The sequence below is a fragment of the Daldinia loculata genome (assembly GCF_022478755.1).
Source record: "Daldinia loculata strain CBS 113971 unplaced genomic scaffold F4817scaffold_15, whole genome shotgun sequence".
Lineage (NCBI taxonomy): Eukaryota > Fungi > Ascomycota > Sordariomycetes > Xylariales > Hypoxylaceae > Daldinia > Daldinia loculata.
This window is the reverse complement of record NW_026054869.1, coordinates 483,620-501,898: the sequence shown is the minus strand read 5'-3', so window position 1 is coordinate 501,898 and position 18,279 is coordinate 483,620. Positions and strand designations below refer to the sequence as shown.

The window sequence follows — 18,279 nt, the reverse complement described above, 5'->3', positions numbered from 1 at the left end:
TGTGTTTTTTATAAAAATCGAGATTTGTGGCATGAGTTAATGTGTATGTTTAATAGTAATTTTCACGCCTACGCTTTGTAGTGTTTGATAGCAATATGTGACTAGTACCAGCTATCCCTGAGATAATGATAATAATAATAATAATGGGATAAAAATGAGAACCCAGTGGCGATTCTACTGACCGTATGTCTTAAGTGCCACGGTCGCGTAGTAATTATTGAGGTATTATAGATAGCCATCATCGTTTGTAATAAGATTGTCCGCAAAAAGATGTTAGTGATCCACCATGGTCTATATATTGGATGGTAGACTAGGTACTAGTTAAATAGAGAGTGAATAACACCGTGGTGGGTTGTAGTGCGAAGCTAGCTTAGTAGGGTTATGTGAGAAGATATCGTGGTTCGCGTTATTGAGTGTTATAGGAACGTCCCTATCGTTGACAGCCAACTATCGACCAGCAAGAGGTAGAAGTATGACACTATTCAGTATAGTCAATAACACGCTATAGAAGTGTCCGATAAGCACTTTAGACTATGAGAGGTACAGAAGACTGCCTATAGAAAGCAGTTACTGTATGTTACAATTTCATGTCATAAATTCGACGCAATTAATCTAGAAGAATGTATTTACCTCGGGGTTAGGTACTTAATTCAATATGTTTTCCCTATATAAGATCTTATAGGAACTCCAAAGTTTATAATCTTATAGCATCGTAGACTTGATGTCCTACGTAATGGTCAAAGCGCCTGTCTAAAGGGGTAAGTGGGGTATTGGTGCCCGCATTAGCCGATCTCGATAGGATAGGGATCCCCGGCGCATTGTGCGTTATGACGACAACATCTCTTCAATTTAACAAACTGTACGTGTCATTCATTCTATAATAAACGAAAACAATTTTTGACGTATTACAACTTGACGGCTTTTTATCCATCTTTTTAATTTTTAAGTTCTCTACTACTTAGGAAAAGGCGAAATTAATCACATCTCATACTACTGGGATATTTGAATATCTGAATATCAACATCTAGTTTACTAAGATCTCAGCAATGTCTAGTGGCTTCGTAAGCAACGTTCAAGCCAGAGCCCAAGAGGTGGCGTATGTGGTGAAACCTTTCACCTTGAATGATTTCATATAACTAATTTATTGTAGGAAAGAAGATTATGAGAAAGCAAAGGTCCTCCTGTCAGAGGCTGCAAGAAGCGGATCCTACCTGTACCCATTTAGGTATTAAAGCCTTCCTTCTAAGATGGATTTACTACCGGGAGCTAATGGTTTAATAGGGGTATTATCTACTTCATTACACATAGATCATTATGGAAGCCATTTTACTCGCGCATATTGCCTACTCTCGGGCTTACTGCAGGAGTTACAGCGTCCATGTTTTTCTTCACTTACCTACCACAGCTAGCAATTCTTGTCTTCGTAAACGGGCCCTTGGCTGTCTTTACTACAGTGCTTCTTATTCTCAATGAGAGCTCTACTATTGTTAACATCATTTCCCGCAATTTTCTCTTACAAGATGCACTGCTCGACACTTTTGATGGCACACTTGTTGCGAAGGACGCAATCGGTATTGTTAGCGAAGGTCGGCAATTAAAATCTGGCCAAGACCCGATTGGAAGGTTGGGCAAGATCCTTAAGAACCCATTTTCGAAGTTTACCCCGAAGACCCTAATCAGATACGTCATGTATCTTCCACTCAACTTCATTCCTGGTATGTTTATAAGCTGAGATGTAGTGTTCGTTGCTAATGAGAGCGCGCCTTCAGTTGTCGGCACTATCATATTTATCATTCTCCAAGGTAAGTAAATGTATCTTCCCTGCCAACTAGCCACCATGATCTAACGTATCCATTAGGTCGGACAAGAGGCAGTTCCGTCCATGGCCGAGTTCGTCTTCCCCGATATGTCTTATGTTGTTATTACCCCTGACTAGTTACAGTATTTCCAACTGAAAGGGTGGACGCCATCTCAACAACGGGATTGGCTTGAACGCCACTCCGCTCCATACGCAACGTAAGTACCGAATGGTTACTATAATATTCACGAGGGTGGCTTACGTTGTGTTATAGCTTCGGAACAATTGCGACTGTCCTCGAGATGATACCTATAGTGTCGATATTCTTTACATTCACAAACACTGGTGAGTCTGATTTGGCCCCGGCAAAAATACCTGATAGCTTACAATTGGGAATAGTGGGTGCTGCACTCTGGGCAGCCGATATCGAGCAGAAAAACACACAGATGACACAAGGCACTGCCCCTAACCTGCGGGAATCTGCGAAGAAGGCCGAGTAGGGTTGCACGGAAGATGCACCAGACCGACGCCTCCGAGATTAAGTGCATCGAAGATCCGGCACAGTAATGCATAACCGGCCTGCATCTTGGTAAGACTTTGACTAAGTCTTGAGGTAGGTAGCTTGTAGCTTGTGCTAGGTATTCGTTACCATTCTGGGGGCAAAGCAACAGGCGAGGATTAGTAAGCTCGTGAAGCTTTAAAGATTTCAGTTAAACAAACTACTTAGAAGAAGATTCAATGGGCACTAGGGCACTAGGCACTCGGAACTACATATGTAGTGTATCTGTGGCTCAGGTCCATGTATCACAGATAAATCGGTACTGTAATTCGGAACTAGTGACCATACTTCACTGAATTAACTTACCTATCTATCTTTATGTGTATCGGGATATCATCCATTACTAGAACGTTTGGACACAGGGTCCTACTTAGAGTAGATAGACATAGGTATAACCAGTTTTAAATGTCCGCTGGGGCGTTTGTTTTATGTCTCATATTGTAGGTACCTAGAAAGGGTTTTGCACGTGCTGTCCCAACTTCCGACCACTTGTCTCAGAACATGGTGCATGGAAAACTGCACAATCTCGATTAATCTATACGAAACACGTCAATACCACGGGAACTATGTCTGATTTTCTAGAACAGCCCCAGTTCTACTCCGGGGGAAGAACCTTTGCGGGTTTGCTCCACACACTAGCAAAGGGATTTCACGGGAATTGATGCAGTGAGGCTTTCTAGGTGTGGTACACACCGGTCTGTACGGGATGAGGAACGGTTAATGTTATCCAACATGATGTACCTAATCTATATATCTATATAGGCATTGTTATAGTCTTATGGCTGCATGCTATACTAGATAAGTGAGATATCCAAGATGAAAATCTCTCGAGGTTGGGTAATGACGGAAAGGCTCCTTTAACTGTACTCATCTCATGCAGGATTAGACAGGAAAGACTTTGGGGACCTCTAATGGGTAATTTATGCAACGGTTAGGTGCGTCTGGCACCTACCACTTGTCAAGGCTCTCTGCAGCTTTATGCATAGAGCCTCGTTTAGTCCCCAAGTATCGTGTAGCCACCGCAGGAGGTGAGCTTACCTATCTACCCCTTTGGCGAGATTCCCGGAGAACCATAGCTTTTGAGCTCAATTTTCCATATTACAATCTTGAGGGATCTTGGTCGCTCGACATATGTCACATTAGTTTCTTACCGAACTGGTGTGAATTGTATGAGGTAATATTACACGGTGTTACTACTACTTAAACAAGGATTAACATGCCACAGGGGCGACACAGTACTCACTACTTAATCCCGTATTTCTCACAGGTTTTTAAACTGGGAGTCCGAATAAGTTGAAATTCTGCAAGGGGAAGGGGAAGGGGAAGAGGTCCCAGAGGGACTTTGTAGCGATGTCGTATGTCTAGAACTGGGGGTTCTTGTGGCGTCGTTAAATTAAAACGTCTTAGAAGACATGTAGCGTTCCCGATTCAAACGAGATTTTTAATGTCTCTATCTTCTCGGCTACCTTCCAAGAGACATATTCGGAATGGGCTACCTCTTTGATCAACGTAATCGTCAATGCAATAGGTAGTCAAAGGATATCTAGAGATGTTAAGCTGTGAGGTTTGACAGAACTGCAAAGTGCCTGTTCTTAGTCTTTAAATGATACCTTGTGTTGCATCTTCTAAGATTTTACAAATATATTACAAGCTAGGACAGGTTTACTAGTAATATTTGAAGATATTAGAATCCATTACATACCTAGTCCTCAAGATACACATACACACACATTCAGGACGTTCCTAAACGGGTTCCGATGTGTACATTTTGTAAAAATGGGAGAAGATGTGCTTCCTGCTCCGTACCGAGCGGCGAGTGCGAGAGGGCACCGAGCATAAACCAGATTCCGTAACCTACTCGATTCCGCCATCCTCGTATGATGGAAGGCTTCTGACAGACGGCCAAACACGTAATATACTTCAATACTTCGTATACTTGATACCTAAAAGTGGGGTTGTTACCGTTCCTCTCGGTGGAAACTAGAGGCTGTCTCGACTTAATCTCTCTCGATGGTACCGCTCCTTCCCTCGAAAGAAGCACTAACGGTCCACGTCTAGGCATCGACGCATCGGCTAGTCCTTCTAATACACTCCTTATCTTAACCTTGTTCTTTCCCTCTATAACTAACCTCCTTCTCTCAATTGGATTTATCTACTCAGTTATCTACCGATATCATCCGTCCACATCCGTCCCAGTCGTTTCCTTCCTTCCGTCAACTTTCTCTTTTCTGGGTAAAGAAATCCAATCTACAAAACACACTCATTATTCATTTTCCCCTTTCCGCAACTACCATCTACTTAACCCCTCTATATCACCACTTAGTATTCCTTCGTTCGTTTTTTTTCTCCTTCTAATCCTTTACTGCGGACTGTCTACGCTCATTTTTGTTCCCGTTAAGTACTACTACGACCCACACATATTTTAAAACATCTGTAATATTCATCTTATAGATTCCGGGCTGTCACTTGACGCCCGTTATATCCGTCATCATGAGAGCCTTGACGCTCGCTGCTGACATGGTGTCGGTGGTCTTTCTATTTGCAAGCCTTCCGGGTATTCGAGCAGTGCCTCAAGGGGATAGCCTTGCTATTCAACATGATTCCTCCCCTGATATAGACCCTCAGAAAATTGACTACGAATTGTTCGACGACCCGCAGCATGGTCCTAGCGGTGGATACAATTATCATACTCCCACATATGGGGGATATGGATCTCCTCCCCCTTCACCCTTCACCTCTAAGGCTTCTTCGTCAGGTTTAACCCAGCCCGGTCTCAGTACAAGTTCACCAAGTATTCTGGGATCTAGCCATGCGTCAAGCTTCGTTAATAGTTCGACTGTCTCGTCAGGTATTTACAGTATTGTCTTAGTTTGGCAGTATATGAGCTCACTCGGTTTTAGTTTCCTCAACTCTCGGCCCAGGAGGAGAATCTATCTCGTCTACTCCAGGATCATTATCCGTGACAAATACTTCCTCGTTTATGTCTATGTCTGGCGTGCCTACTATAACGGGCGTTTCGCTGACGTCAACTACGGGGGAGATAAGCGGTTCGACCCTTACGTCTACTCGTCCCGAAGAGTCGAATTCTTTGACAACCTCAACTGGCAGTTTCCCTTCTTCTAGCAATCCTACTTCGTTTCTTCCTACTGTGTCCAGCTCTACTTTGGTATGTTATCATATCTCTGAAACCTTCTTCATAAGCATATAGGGGCTCAGTTATACAGAAGCGAGGGTAATAGGACAAGTTTACTATAGTATACGACCTTACTAACGAGCATATCTGTAGAGCGGTCTCTTGAACACCACAGTACTAAGCATAACTAGTAGTACCGGCATTAGTGGAGGCCCTGGGGGTCAAGGTAGTCCTCCATCCACAGGCCAGAGCGGTCCCTCTACTGCTAGCAATGGAGAAAATACAGGAGGCCAAATTACCATCCCCGGGACGAGCACGGAAGAAGCAGTTACGACTGTCATCCTATCTTCCGGCATTTCGGTTACTATGACTATTATTGAGAATGGAACGACATTTGGCGCCTCTAGTACAGCCGCTATAACTGGAAGTGTTCCAAGTACTCTGACACAACCGTCAAATGGACTCTCATCGGGTGCAGAGTCGCCCGGATCCACAGGTCTGCCAACCTCCGGTTCAGAGCCAACGCAAAGCGTAGTCCTTTCCGGATCGGAAACTGTCTCTTCAGGTACATCGGAAACGGCAAGTACGTCCCCAGCTGCTTCATCGGGTATTTCATCTCCTTCAATCGGCGGGACTTCTGCCCCTTTTCCTACCTCGAACTCGACATTCAATGCCAACCCTACAGAGCCCACCGCGTCTAGAAGTGGTTCGCAGTCAATTACTATATCTTCAGGATCTTTAGTAACGGGAAGCAGCGTTACACAAGCAAGCTCTACGGTTGGCACTATTAGCTCTCTCTCCAATGGGACTTTGTCCCAAACTAGACCATCAGGTCAAGGTGGTCCCAGTGGTACCATAGGCACAGAAACTTTATCATCTGGAACTGTCTCTCCGTCGGCAGGCTCTGGAATCTCGAGTTCTTCGACGATGCCCCCATTTCCTGTCTCAAACGTGACGAATAGCAAAGGACCTACAGCAGGAAGCTCCGGATTCTCTATTGCTAGCTCAAGTTTTGTTACCACGCTGTTCCCAACAACTGGTTCTACATCATCAATATCCACATCATCGGTATCTAGTATGGAGATTAGTAGTATTGTTGCATCTGGCACTCTTACCGAGAGTGAGACATCTTCCACAACAATAGCACCATTCCCACTTTCCAATAGCAGTATCAGTATTGTCACTGGGTCACTTGGCCAAACAATTACACCCACAGGAACGGGCGGGGCAATTACAGCACCACCCCAATCTGTTTCCTTGGGAACCCAAACGCAGTCGGTGGGCTTGGAAACGAGTTCGGTTATAGTGCCAAATACCTCCTCTGCACCGTTTCCCCTGAGTAACTCGACTACGGGTACTATAGTCTCTTCTCCAGGGACAGGACGTCCTACAGGGACTGGTGCTATCACCAGCTTAGCCTCGTCTTCTCCTGCACTGAACTCGTCATCACCACTAATGCCTACCGGTGGCTCAACTGCTCTATCATCGAGTGAATCCTCTCAGGGAACTGGCCCTGGAGGCCAGGGGATGTCCACAACCCCGCCTGTTCAATCAAATATAACGGCTAGTACATCAAGTCCTGCTAATCAAACTCTCGGAACCGGTACTATGACAATTCCAAGCATTCCTATATCTAACACTTTATCTATTATCACCTCCGCAGCGACGAAGTCAGCTCCGTTTCCATTGACGAACTCGTCAATTACTGTAGGCGGACCAACTGGAGGATCCCTCTCATTTTCAGGTACCCTACAACCTAGTTCACTACCCACAGTTGTGTCTACTAGATCGTCCATGCTTGAGTCAAGTATCTCTAGCGAGGTGGCAAGTTTCGGATCCTCTTCAACATTTCCTCCGTTTCCTATTACAAACTCGACAGCCTCTCCTTTGGGCCCGACTGGCACTGCTTTCTCTAGCATGACGTCTAGTATATCCATTTCAGGTATTCAGTCCACTACTGCGATCTCCTCTAGGCCCCCATTCCCTTCATCCAACTTAACAAACGGTCCGAATGGTCAGACGGTTCCTCAAACTGGAACGGGTTCACCAACAGGGACTGCTTCTGGGGAGATAAGTGGTGGGTTCAGCAATTCTGGTTCTGCCGCCTCTCAATCTCCACCATGGCCCAATTCAACGATATCAGTGACTGGACATACAACCGGGACCATTAGCTCTCTTCTAAGCACGGGGATATCCTCGCAGACGTCGTCTGCATTTATAAGCGGTAATCAGACGGTACGGACCTCATCATCTGGTCACCTTTCGCCAAGTGGTTCTCAAACAATGCCTTTCCCCTTAACTAACTCGACATTGCCAACTACGGGTCCTACAGGTGCCTCAAATCCAGGTACATTCATCCCACCTACTGGCTCTGTTAACCTGTCGTCGATTTCAACCCCCATCTCGACTGGGTCTCCGTCTAGCAGTCCAATTGGACAGTCTATAGGAACTAGCAGCTCATCGGCGCCTTTCCCGCTATCAAATGCTACAATACCTACATTAGGATCTACGGGCAGTCGAGTACCTACCGGTCCTGGTCCAATCTCTTTAAGTTCAACGCCCACACTAACAGGCCCCGCGGCGAACTCGACCGTACTTTCCGGAAGTCATACCGGCGGAGCAAGTAGTTCGACGGGCATCACACCCTCAGGGGGCTCAAATAGCGCTTCGGCACAGATTCCTAGCTCACCTGCTCCTTTCCCCATGCCAAATTCGACAAGTATTACAAGCAAACCTACAGGGCCATCGGGTTTCATCTCAACGGGATTTCAAAGCCTATCAAGCAGCTCTCCTACGAGTCCTGTTAGCTCATCTAACGACACTCGTTCATTGACTATCACACCCTTCATCACTAGGTCGGGTACAGGTTTAGCTAGCTTATCCACCCCTACGGCTTCAGGGTTGACACCACCGTTCCCCCTCTCAAACTCTACCGAGAGCTTAGGGCCAACTGCATCGTCCAACGGGCCATCAGGCCAGTCGGTCAGTCTAAGTTCGAGCTCGGCTGCCACGACTGGTGCGGAGTCCTTCTCTAACACAGTTCACTCTGGAAGCGTATTTTCAACTACTCACGGCTCGGCTTCGGGTACAGGGGTGCCTACGCTCACATCTGAGGTATCGCCGTCCATGCCACCTTTTCCTTTGACGAATATCACGGCGCTCCCTAACCCGACTGCTCCATCGGGCGGGACTGTAAATTCAGGGACCGAGTCCTTTCCCATGCCGAGCTCCATCGAAAGTAACAGCGCTTTTAGCTCGTCCTCTGGGACATCAGAGACGTTACTTCCATCTTCAGTTTCAAATTCAACGATATCATTAGGTCCAACTGCCTCATCTAGTGCCATCTCTAATCAAACCATCACTGGAAGTGAGAGTGTCTTTGGAAGTACTTCCTCAGTCCTCACCGCCAGTGTGACTGGTTCCTTCACTGGAGTCTCAAGTTCTATTCCCTTCCCATTCTCGAATACGTCGACCTCCCATGGATTCTCGGCAAGTAGCCCTACTGGACAGTCGGTAGGGACCAGCACCCAATCGATATCCCAGGTAACTACCCCTTCGAGCGCTACTACTCCTAACCCGACAGCTCAATCTACGCCGCTCTCTGTATCCCATGGTCTGTCAAATAGTAGTTTATCACTTGGACCTACTACAAGTCTACTACCAATTTCAAGTGGCATCTCGGCCGTCCCATCTACAGAATCAGAGATTACTGCGTCTCTTACGGCACCATCAGGGGCCGTAAGCCAATCACCCGCCAGGAACAGTTCTACCTCGTTTGTGTTCTTGAACTCGACCACTTCGGCTTCTTTACCGCCGGGAGCGTCTACCACAGGAACAACTACATCGAGTAGCCCAGGCGGACAGGGCATTCCTCCTCAAATAACCTCATCTTCGCCATCAGGCTCTTTTACTACGACATCATCTTCGGATACTTGTACTGAAGAACTTCCAACAACTCAAGAGCCTGACACAACCTGTACAGAAAGCGAGATCCCTCCTGCCACCATTGATACAACTTGCACCGATGATGGGTTTACTCAGCCGGGACCTATGGAAACCTTAACTTCATCGGCTACCTCATTCGCATCAGGTGCTGAGGGCGCGACGGGAACTCCCGCTCCCTGGCCGTCTTCGACCACGTCGTGTACTGATAGTTCATCATGTGAGTGGATACAAACCGTAAATGAATTTTGAATAGCGATAACTGATTGAAATGATAGCAAATGCAACGTTGTTCGGTAGCAGTGGTCATCCGACCACCTTTCAGACATCAACGATAGCATCCATATCGGGCCAGGTTTCCAATAGCAGCGTTATAATCGTAGGGTCGACCTCGGGAAATGTTACGCCAGTAGAGACTTCATCCTCTATAACGATAATACCCCTTCCTACGCCGGATAGGGACCACTGGCACACTCCTCCGGCCGGCCCTGCAACTATAGGAGTGGCGGCACGAGTGGCGGCACGAGATACAACACATAGCGATGCGGCATCTGGATGGCGCCAATATGTTCATGATCTACTTTCAAAAGGTAACGCCAAGAAGGATAAGAATAATAAATTTGAGGATGAGATGAAGGCGTAAGGTGTTCAACCATGTTTGCGTCATTGTACCTTTCCGTTTCTTTTGTGTTGCAATGTCCAAAATATCTGAGGGACATATCCTGGCAGTTTGCTTGATGTTGCAAGTTTGTATCACAGATGAGAACACATAACTACTGTTTGCTTGTAAAACACGATGAATACTTGCAAGAAGGAGGATAGTGGGAAAGGGTAATGAACAAAATTAGGGTGTAGGTAATTTTATCATGGCATATTGCTTCCTGAATACCAATTTGGCAGAGCCTAATTCCACCATCCACCGGTTACCAAAGATGTATATCGGAACATTATCTTTGAGCCTCTGCAATCCGTCTGCAATTGCATAAGGCCGGGGGCCTTCGTGGAGAGAGGGGTAACCTAGACGGTACCGAAGTACCACCGCAGCTGAAGAAAGCCAAGAGCCGCAGAAGGCCGCCATCTCTTCTTCATTATGAGGTACCTAACCGAAAATAGGTATGTATTCAATATGTTTACCCCAAGATTCCATTGGTATATGTGCTCCGCGATCGACATCAGATAAAATATTTGCTCTCATTTACACAATACACAAATTAAGGCATCATCAGGGTTACTGGGTCCCGAGAGCCGTGTTATCGGGCATGTTTTCGGTCCGCTTGACTTCCCAATTCGTTCAAAAAAGCCGCGTCAGTCCAGTGACAAACGAGAACCGCTGGCGCTGCATTATAGGCGACGGCTCTCGCTAGTCCCTGAGCACGTCATCAAGGCTAAATGCTATTCGATTCATTTTTTTTGCCCAGGTCTTAGTCTCCATCTCATAGGGTCGCAGCTTAAGTTCTGCCCTGCAGAGACATGCATCTCTCTGCGACTAATTACGTAGCGTGAACGGCATCGGAACTAGCTCTAGTTTTAGTTTTAGTTTTTTTCTCCCTTTTTATCTACAACCTAGCAAGTGGCTATGTCGGCTCTAGACTCTCCGTATTATCTTCTATCGTAGCACGTTTCAACATAGTTATATGTTCCATACAGGTGTTGATTATCTATCCTCCCTTAATATCTGTTGCTCCTGGTCTTTTATCAAGAACTAGAGTCAAGAGTCTCTAGCTCTCTTCTCCTTATCTTACCTTTTCCCTAGTTACTATAATCTATCTTTGCCTTAGTTGTATTCCGAGACAATGGCGAACCCTCCCCATGGCGGCATCCTCAAGGACCTTATTGCCAGAGACTTTCCTAGACAAGCTCAGCTCGAGGCCGAAGCTGAAACTCTCCCTGCCATTACCCTGACCGAGAGACAGCTCTGTGACCTTGAATTGATCCTCAATGGCGGCTTCTCACCTCTAGAAGGTGTGTTTACCTATTACCATGTCTGATCTTTGACATCCGCGCCTCTCATTTTGTCTGGTGCTACATGGTTCTCCCCTATTTTCTATATCCACGCGTGCTATTGGGCGGAGTTACGATTATTATACGAGAATCTGTGCTCTCGGAATGAAGCCAAGCTTACACAAATTCACGTCTAGGTTTCATGAACGAGGCCGACTATAATGGGTATGTAACAACTGGGCTACATGAGTAACAAGACCGAGCGCTGACTGTCTTGCACAGTGTCGTAAAGGAGAATAGGCTAGCCGACGGCATTCTGTTCAGCATGCCCATCACTCTGGACCTGTCTGGCGAAACTATCAAGGAAGTTGGTCTAAAACCAGGTGTCCGAGTGACGCTACGCGATCTTCGCGACGACAGGAGTTTGGCCATTCTCACCGTGGACGATATCTACAAGCCAGACAAGTACGGGAAGCCTCTCACTCGCCGAGTCTTGCGCAATCGACACTACTGACACGTGAGCACAATAGGGTCCTCGAAGCTAAAGAAGTTTTCGGAAGCGATGATGAAGCGCATCCCGCTGTTAAATATCTCTTCAGAACTGCTGCCGATTTCTACGTCGGTGGTAAGGTAGAAGCTGTCAACCGTCTACAGCACTACGACTTTGTAGACCTCCGATGTGAGTCTAACCGCAGTAATCTCAAAACTATTACGTCATTGAAGCTAATCCCGATCCTCGCGATAGACACTCCGGCTGAGCTCCGATTACACTTTGACAAGCTTGGTTGGAGCCGTGTTGTTGCTTTCCAGACAAGGAACCCTATGCACCGTGCTCACCGAGAGCTGACAGTTCGTGCTGCTCGTTCGCATCACGCAAATGTGCTCATTCACCCGGTGGTTGGCTTGACAAAACCCGGAGATATTGACCACTTCACACGAGTGCGAGTCTACAAGGCTCTCTTGCCAAGATACCCTAATGGCATGGCGGTCTTAGGTCTCCTCCCGTTGGCTATGCGAATGGGTGGCCCCCGCGAAGCTATCTGGCACGCCATTATCCGCAAGAATCACGGAGCAACTCACTTCATCGTTGGTCGTGACCACGCCGGTCCCGGAAAGAACAGCCAAGGCGTTGATTTCTATGGACCTTACGATGCCCAGTACGCGGTTGAGAAATACCGCGACGAACTTGGCATTGAGGTTGTACCCTTCCAAATGATGACATACTTACCCGACAAGGACGAGTACGCGCCTATCGACGAAATCCCAAAGGATACCCGCACATTGAACATCTCCGGTACAGAACTGCGCTCACGACTGAGGAGCGGCCGAGATATCCCCGAGTGGTTCTCATATCCTGAGGTCGTTAAAGTACTGCGCGAGTCGCATCCTCCACGTGCTGCTCAGGGGTTTACTGTCTTCTTAACCGGTTACACAAACAGCGGCAAGGACCAGATCGCGAGAGCTCTTCAGGTCACCCTAAACCAGCAGGGCGGTCGATCAGTGTCTATGCTGCTTGGTGAGACTGTGCGCCACGAGCTGTCGTCTGAACTGGGTTTCAGTAGAGAAGACCGCAGCACCAACATTGCTCGTATCGCGTTCGTCGCTGGCGAGTTGACTAGGTCTGGTGCTGCTGTCATCGCTGCCCCTATTGCGCCCTTTGACAAGGACCGAGCAGCTGCGAAGGAAGCCGTTGAGAAATACGGTGACTTTTACCTTGTCCACGTCGCTACTCCTCTTGAGTACTGCGAGAAGACGGACAAGCGAGGCATCTATGCTAAGGCTCGTGCTGGTGAGATTAAGGGTTTCACGGGTGTTGATGACCCATATGAGGCTCCCTCTAAGGCCGATTTAGTAGTAGATGCCGAGAAGCAGACAGTGCGATCCATCGTGCACCAGATCGTCCTGATGCTAGAGAGTCGTGGTTTACTAGATCGCCTATAAATGAGATAAGTTTATATGGATTTTTCTAGGCTCTTAAAAGGACATTTATGAGGGAATAAAGGAAGACCCGGATAGACTTACGATTAACGTACCAGGTCATATATTACGAATATTTATGAGATCTAAAACATATACATATATATACATAGAACCGTACACTACCGATGAGGGTGTAAACGGCACTCGGGTTAACTCCACTCGAGTTTGGAGAAATCCTTGAGCACTACTTAAAGCAAACAAATAAATAGATTTTGCTATGACGATCTCCGATCAGGATGTTACCTGTTAATGTTATGCCAGATCTCTCTATATATAGATATGCATTAAACAAAACAAATTATTAGAAAGTCGAGGTCTGTGGGATATAGCGACCCCACCTTAAGGGATACCTAGGTACGGGTACGTCCATGCCCGATTCGTACGTGGTAGAGCCCCATTTCCTGATATATGCATGCTACTCGTCGAATCACAGGCAGCTGCGTAGCGTGTAGAAAGACTCCAATAGCCGCCGTCACCTTCCCTTGCACATCTTTTGGGAACGTTGGAACATTGGAACATTGGAACATGCAATGTGCCTTGTGCTGCTTTCACCACTTTTTCTTGCCATCTACATGTAATTTTTTTCCAATTTTTTTTTTTGCCAACGAACGCATTGCATAAATCCCTAGATTCCTAATTAAGACCACCGAAGCATTGAATTCATTCGTCCTTGCCCTGAACCCTCTCCAATCGAGGACCCTCTGCATCCTTCGAATAAGTTCGACGACCCTCCCTCGTCAAATCGAATTAGCGGTTGGGCCCGGTCGGGCTCGTATGGTCCACCACAATGGGCTCCAGAGACCCTGATGCCGACGCAACCAGCGATACCCGCTCAAGAGATCCTCGGCGTAGAAAGAGTGAACGGGAGCGTGATAGGGAAAAGGATAAGGAACGCGTTAGGAGTGACAGGGATAGTCACTATCACCACCATAAATCACACCGTTCTAAGCATAAAACCAGTACTGATGGGGATTCGCACACCTCCTCGCATCGACGACACCGAACCAAGGAAGAGAAAGAGAGGGACCGTGACAGAAGGACATCTTCAATGAGTGACCTAGTGCCCGAACTTTCGAGGACAACTCTTTCTGGCAGCCGGGTTAGCTTGCCATACCCTACCTTTAGCAAGGCCCACAGCAAGGAAGCTGTCCTCAGCCGCGAAGACGTAGGGGCGTCCGCCCACAATGATCCCTTCACTCCAGATACCACAGATCTTGGTTCCGGTAACATAGGCAGATCTAAATCGACAGGTGGTTTGAGTAGGAAGAATACCCAGAAGGATAGTCGGCCGCCTAGCCCTCCCGAGACAGATTTGTCCGAAGAAAAGAAAAGACGAAGCAAAACACCTACCTCGAAGTTGAGAGAGGAGATGGAATCTGGTTCGGACCGACCTCAATCAAGGACCTCCGGCATATCACGATCTAACTCGAAGCACGATGAGAAATCGAAGCTGTCTACTAAATCTAAAGCTTCAAGCTACGCTTCCACTATCAAATCTCCTCCAACTCCATCCTATCCGCCACCTCCCCCCCCTCCCCCTCCACCGCCTCCGCCATTCGGCGTACGAGTTAATGGCGAGGCATCCCAGCTGAGCGATAATAAAACCGTAGGGACTTCCTCAACCGCTACTCCTGTTGCTCCCAAACGGACAGCCTCGACAAGATCCCGTAGGAATCCTAGCCCAATCGAAGCCGAAGATTCCCCAGACTCTATACAGGACTCATCACCGAGAACACCTACAGCTACGCCACAATTTCCACCGCCGCAAGCCTTCCCGGATGTGAAGCCTAGCTTTAACTCTAGGCGTGAAAGACAAGAACGTCCTACGCCTTCAGCAACCCCAGCATCTGATTTCGGTCCTCCACCACCGCCTCCGCCTCCCCCATTGAATATTCAGGAAGTCCCCAGGATTGATTACCTACTTCAGAACGGCGGCCTACCTCATCCGCTGCCAAGGAATTTCCTTTCTGTGATACCACGTCAGAATGGATCACGACCCTCAAACCCTCCTCTAGCAGGCGCGGACACTTTATTCGCACCTTTCTTTAATCTCCTTGATCAATATCAGTCGGTCATTCAAAAGCAGGGCTCGGTTGCAGTAGCAACAGGACACAAGTCTGTTGCACGGCGGCTACTCGACCGATTGGAAGATGTGTTCTCTCGAGATCTTCCTGCCGAGGGCTGCAGTTGTATCATGTGTGAAAAGACACCAGAAGAGCACCGAGGGTTAGGATGGGGCGAGGTACTAGAACGGGTAGGAGGCAGGGTTGAAATGCCAGCGTGGCCCCCATTTGATCTTCCCTCTCTTTCTGCAAATGCGATTGAGACTGCACAAGATATGCCTCCTAGGCCGGCTTCCCCGATCAAGTTAGACCCGGATATCGCAGAAGAGTTTAGGGATCACTATCTACGACAGTCCAAGAAGGTCAGATCTGTAGTCGATCGATGGATGAGCAACTGCGCTGAGGCGCCTGCACCAGCGCCATCTGAGATCGACGACGAGACGCTGACCTTTGCCATCTTGACCAATCTCGACCAGCATGAGCAACCGTACTTCAATGCGTTAATTTCTGGTGCCCGAGAACTACAGCCTTCTCTGAGAGCACCTACACCAATGCGTAAGCCAAGGACAGATTTCATGGTCAAGACGGGTCTAGCACTTCAACGCATCTACCGTCTACATCAAGCACCTCGCGATGCAGAAACAGCCGTGTTTCTCGTCAAACACCCTTTTCACCATGATCTTCTTGCAACTATCACCGACATTAGCCCCCAAGAGTGGGAAATTCTCATATCGGGCCGCTTTGACGGCTTTCTCTGGTCTGGTGCTGATGCTGATGACGCGATAACGCCTACTGCCGATAATCCACAGTCTCGAGGTGGTACACCCGCGAATGGGTTTTCATCCCCCCCACCACGAGGGACCAGTATGCGCCACGCGTCAGGATTCGGCGGGTCTCGTAGCACTACGCCCTTCTCTGGCGTATATTCCCGTGGCGCCACGCCCGCTTCTTTTGTCTCGCTGTCGTCGTCTGCTGCGCCTGGCCATAGCCGCCAGCCTGTATCCTATGATGAAGAGGTTGAAATGGCTGTCCTAGCTGAGGTAGAAAGGGATATTTACCAGGGTATGGAAGCCCTTGAAGACGCATTTGAGAAGCTTCACGAACGTGCCGAAGTAGTGCGGAACGCTCTCCGCCAGCGCAATAATGGCCTATTGCTAAGCCAGCAGCACCGCCGTGCCGGAAGGATCGATGTCTTGCCACAACTGTCCGGCAATTCACAAGGCTCTGAGAGACCACCATGGGCTGTAGGAGATGATGACGGTATGAGCGAGAGCGATTGGGGAGGCGATGATTTCGACTTGGCTCCTGAGGATTCGGCGAGTAACATCTCAAGTTCGAGACACAGGCGTCCTAAGCGCAGAAACGAAAGGAGGACTCCTGCCCCCATTGAGGAGGACGACGAGGAAAACTATGCGTAATCGGTCAATTATGATTTTTATTTTTTTGCCTTTGGGCGTATTGAATATTGGATTTGCTCTACTTCACGACTATTACGACATGAAAAAAAGAATTACTGATACCATCCGAAACCAATGTTCTTCTAGCCTTCTCACATTCGCATTGCAGTATACCAACGAGCTGATGATATGTTCGCTTAGTCAATTCGGCGGGCTGGGATCGGGCGGCTAGAGAGAAATGGCTTCCATGTGCTGGGTTCATGGGGTTTAATCTAATCGTGGCCCCGTGCTCGCGCCCTCAAAATTTGTCACGCAGCTATACATTTTTATTTGCATCTATTCGGCGTTCATGCTGTCTTTCACTTCGGAAAGGAGGTTTCCTCTCTTCACCCTGCACTCGCAGTGAAGAGTTGAGAAAGATATAGCCAATACATGATTCAACATGGAGCGAGGATTTATTGAGCTGATACCATCATTGAAGTGCATTTTGACCTAATAGCTGGATTCCATGGCGACTCTACTGCCCCTGTAGTGGTAGGGTTCAAATATATCTTTCGTGTTTTCCAACGTCAGTTGTACATCAATTAATCCCTCAAATTTAAGCTTCTAGGCGCTTGCATATATATAAATTATAGCTGCCACTTTTTGGCGTTGATCATTCTTTTATACTTTGCTATTGAGTCGTTTACCGTAGGTGATAATAATTGTCTACCTACCTGTTGCTAAAGTCTTTTACGACGGAATTATTATACGAACTGGAGTTATGTGGTAGTACAGGACGAGTTCACAATGACGAAGTAAAGCAAGGCAAAGCAAACAGTCAATTTTCCCACCACTCTCCTTACCGGATGAGTATTGTATATACCTAGGTAGGTTTGACATTTTACGTTTAGTCCAAATATAACTAGTGGATGGTTGAACAATCAATAGAGTTGCAGATACAATCATTAGGTGTTACCTAGGCTCCTTGTAAGATAATCGTTCGATCTAAAGACTCAAGGGTGTATGTACACTACGGTTTAGATAGGTATAATCATATACGTCGTGGCGGTGGCGATAAATATAGTAGAAGTAGGTGGGTGGATGAAATGTTCCGGGTTTACCTTGAGCGTTCATCTTATCAAAAATCGATCCTTTGGGCTTAATAAAGTTTTTGGGGCCTTGCAGCCATATGCGCATATGTATGTCTTAAGAGCTCCCGACGCGGAGCGAATGATGGCCCCCGGAAGCAACTTCAGCTGTCTGACATGGAGGTGATTCGTCGGGTTTGGACGTGCCTAGACTCTTCTTTGGGGTCAGACTAATATACTACCTAATGTACCTAGTAAAAGATAACCAGATAAATCAAGATAACTTAAATCAAGATAACTGAAATAAAAAGAAAAATAGTTCAGGCCCATCCACGACGGCCCGCAGGGGACTACTTGTTTTAGCAAACATGAATTGGGATCTGACTTCCCGTTACG

General features: G+C 47.3%; 3 protein-coding genes across 3 annotated transcripts; all 3 read left to right on the top strand.

The window, feature by feature from the left end:
- Positions 1 to 847: 847 nt before the first annotated feature.
- F4817DRAFT_333246 (uncharacterized protein) lies at positions 848 to 2,773 on the top strand. Its single transcript, XM_049302734.1, has 8 exons — positions 848 to 1,096; positions 1,151 to 1,225; positions 1,282 to 1,715; positions 1,770 to 1,802; positions 1,859 to 1,890; positions 1,943 to 2,016; positions 2,073 to 2,143; positions 2,198 to 2,773. Exons 1-8 carry the CDS (start codon positions 1,047 to 1,049, stop codon positions 2,296 to 2,298), a joined length of 870 nt encoding a protein of 289 aa, XP_049160597.1. The 5' UTR covers positions 848 to 1,046; the 3' UTR covers positions 2,299 to 2,773.
- Positions 2,774 to 10,909: 8,136 nt separating this feature from the next.
- On the top strand, positions 10,910 to 13,624 carry F4817DRAFT_333241 (putative sulfate adenylyltransferase). The gene is made up of 5 exons (XM_049302733.1): positions 10,910 to 11,394; positions 11,571 to 11,598; positions 11,656 to 11,838; positions 11,904 to 12,052; positions 12,119 to 13,624. Exons 1-5 carry the CDS (start codon positions 11,226 to 11,228, stop codon positions 13,312 to 13,314), a joined length of 1,725 nt encoding a protein of 574 aa, XP_049160596.1. The 5' UTR covers positions 10,910 to 11,225; the 3' UTR covers positions 13,315 to 13,624.
- A 433-nt stretch (positions 13,625 to 14,057) lies between these two features.
- F4817DRAFT_57259 (uncharacterized protein) lies at positions 14,058 to 16,863 on the top strand. The gene has a single exon (XM_049307651.1). The coding sequence runs from the start codon at positions 14,141 to 14,143 to the stop codon at positions 16,832 to 16,834; it is 2,694 nt and encodes an 897-aa protein (XP_049160595.1). The 5' UTR covers positions 14,058 to 14,140; the 3' UTR covers positions 16,835 to 16,863.
- The last annotated feature ends 1,416 nt before the right edge of the window (positions 16,864 to 18,279 follow it).

Excerpts from the sequence above, each read along its gene's own strand:
- F4817DRAFT_333246 (XM_049302734.1), top strand. The coding sequence starts at position 1,047 with ATGTCTAGTGGCTTCGTAAGCAACGTTCAAGCCAGAGCCCAAGAGGTG. Across the intron at positions 1,716-1,769 it reads TCCACTCAACTTCATTCCTG|TTGTCGGCACTATCATATTT; the intron begins GTATGTTTATAA and ends GCGCGCCTTCAG. Across the intron at positions 2,144-2,197 it reads CTTTACATTCACAAACACTG|TGGGTGCTGCACTCTGGGCA; the intron begins GTGAGTCTGATT and ends AATTGGGAATAG.
- F4817DRAFT_333241 (XM_049302733.1), top strand. The coding sequence starts at position 11,226 with ATGGCGAACCCTCCCCATGGCGGCATCCTCAAGGACCTTATTGCCAGA. Across the intron at positions 11,839-11,903 it reads GATATCTACAAGCCAGACAA|GGTCCTCGAAGCTAAAGAAG; the intron begins GTACGGGAAGCC and ends TGAGCACAATAG. Across the intron at positions 12,053-12,118 it reads CGACTTTGTAGACCTCCGAT|ACACTCCGGCTGAGCTCCGA; the intron begins GTGAGTCTAACC and ends TCCTCGCGATAG.
- F4817DRAFT_57259 (XM_049307651.1), top strand. The coding sequence starts at position 14,141 with ATGGGCTCCAGAGACCCTGATGCCGACGCAACCAGCGATACCCGCTCA.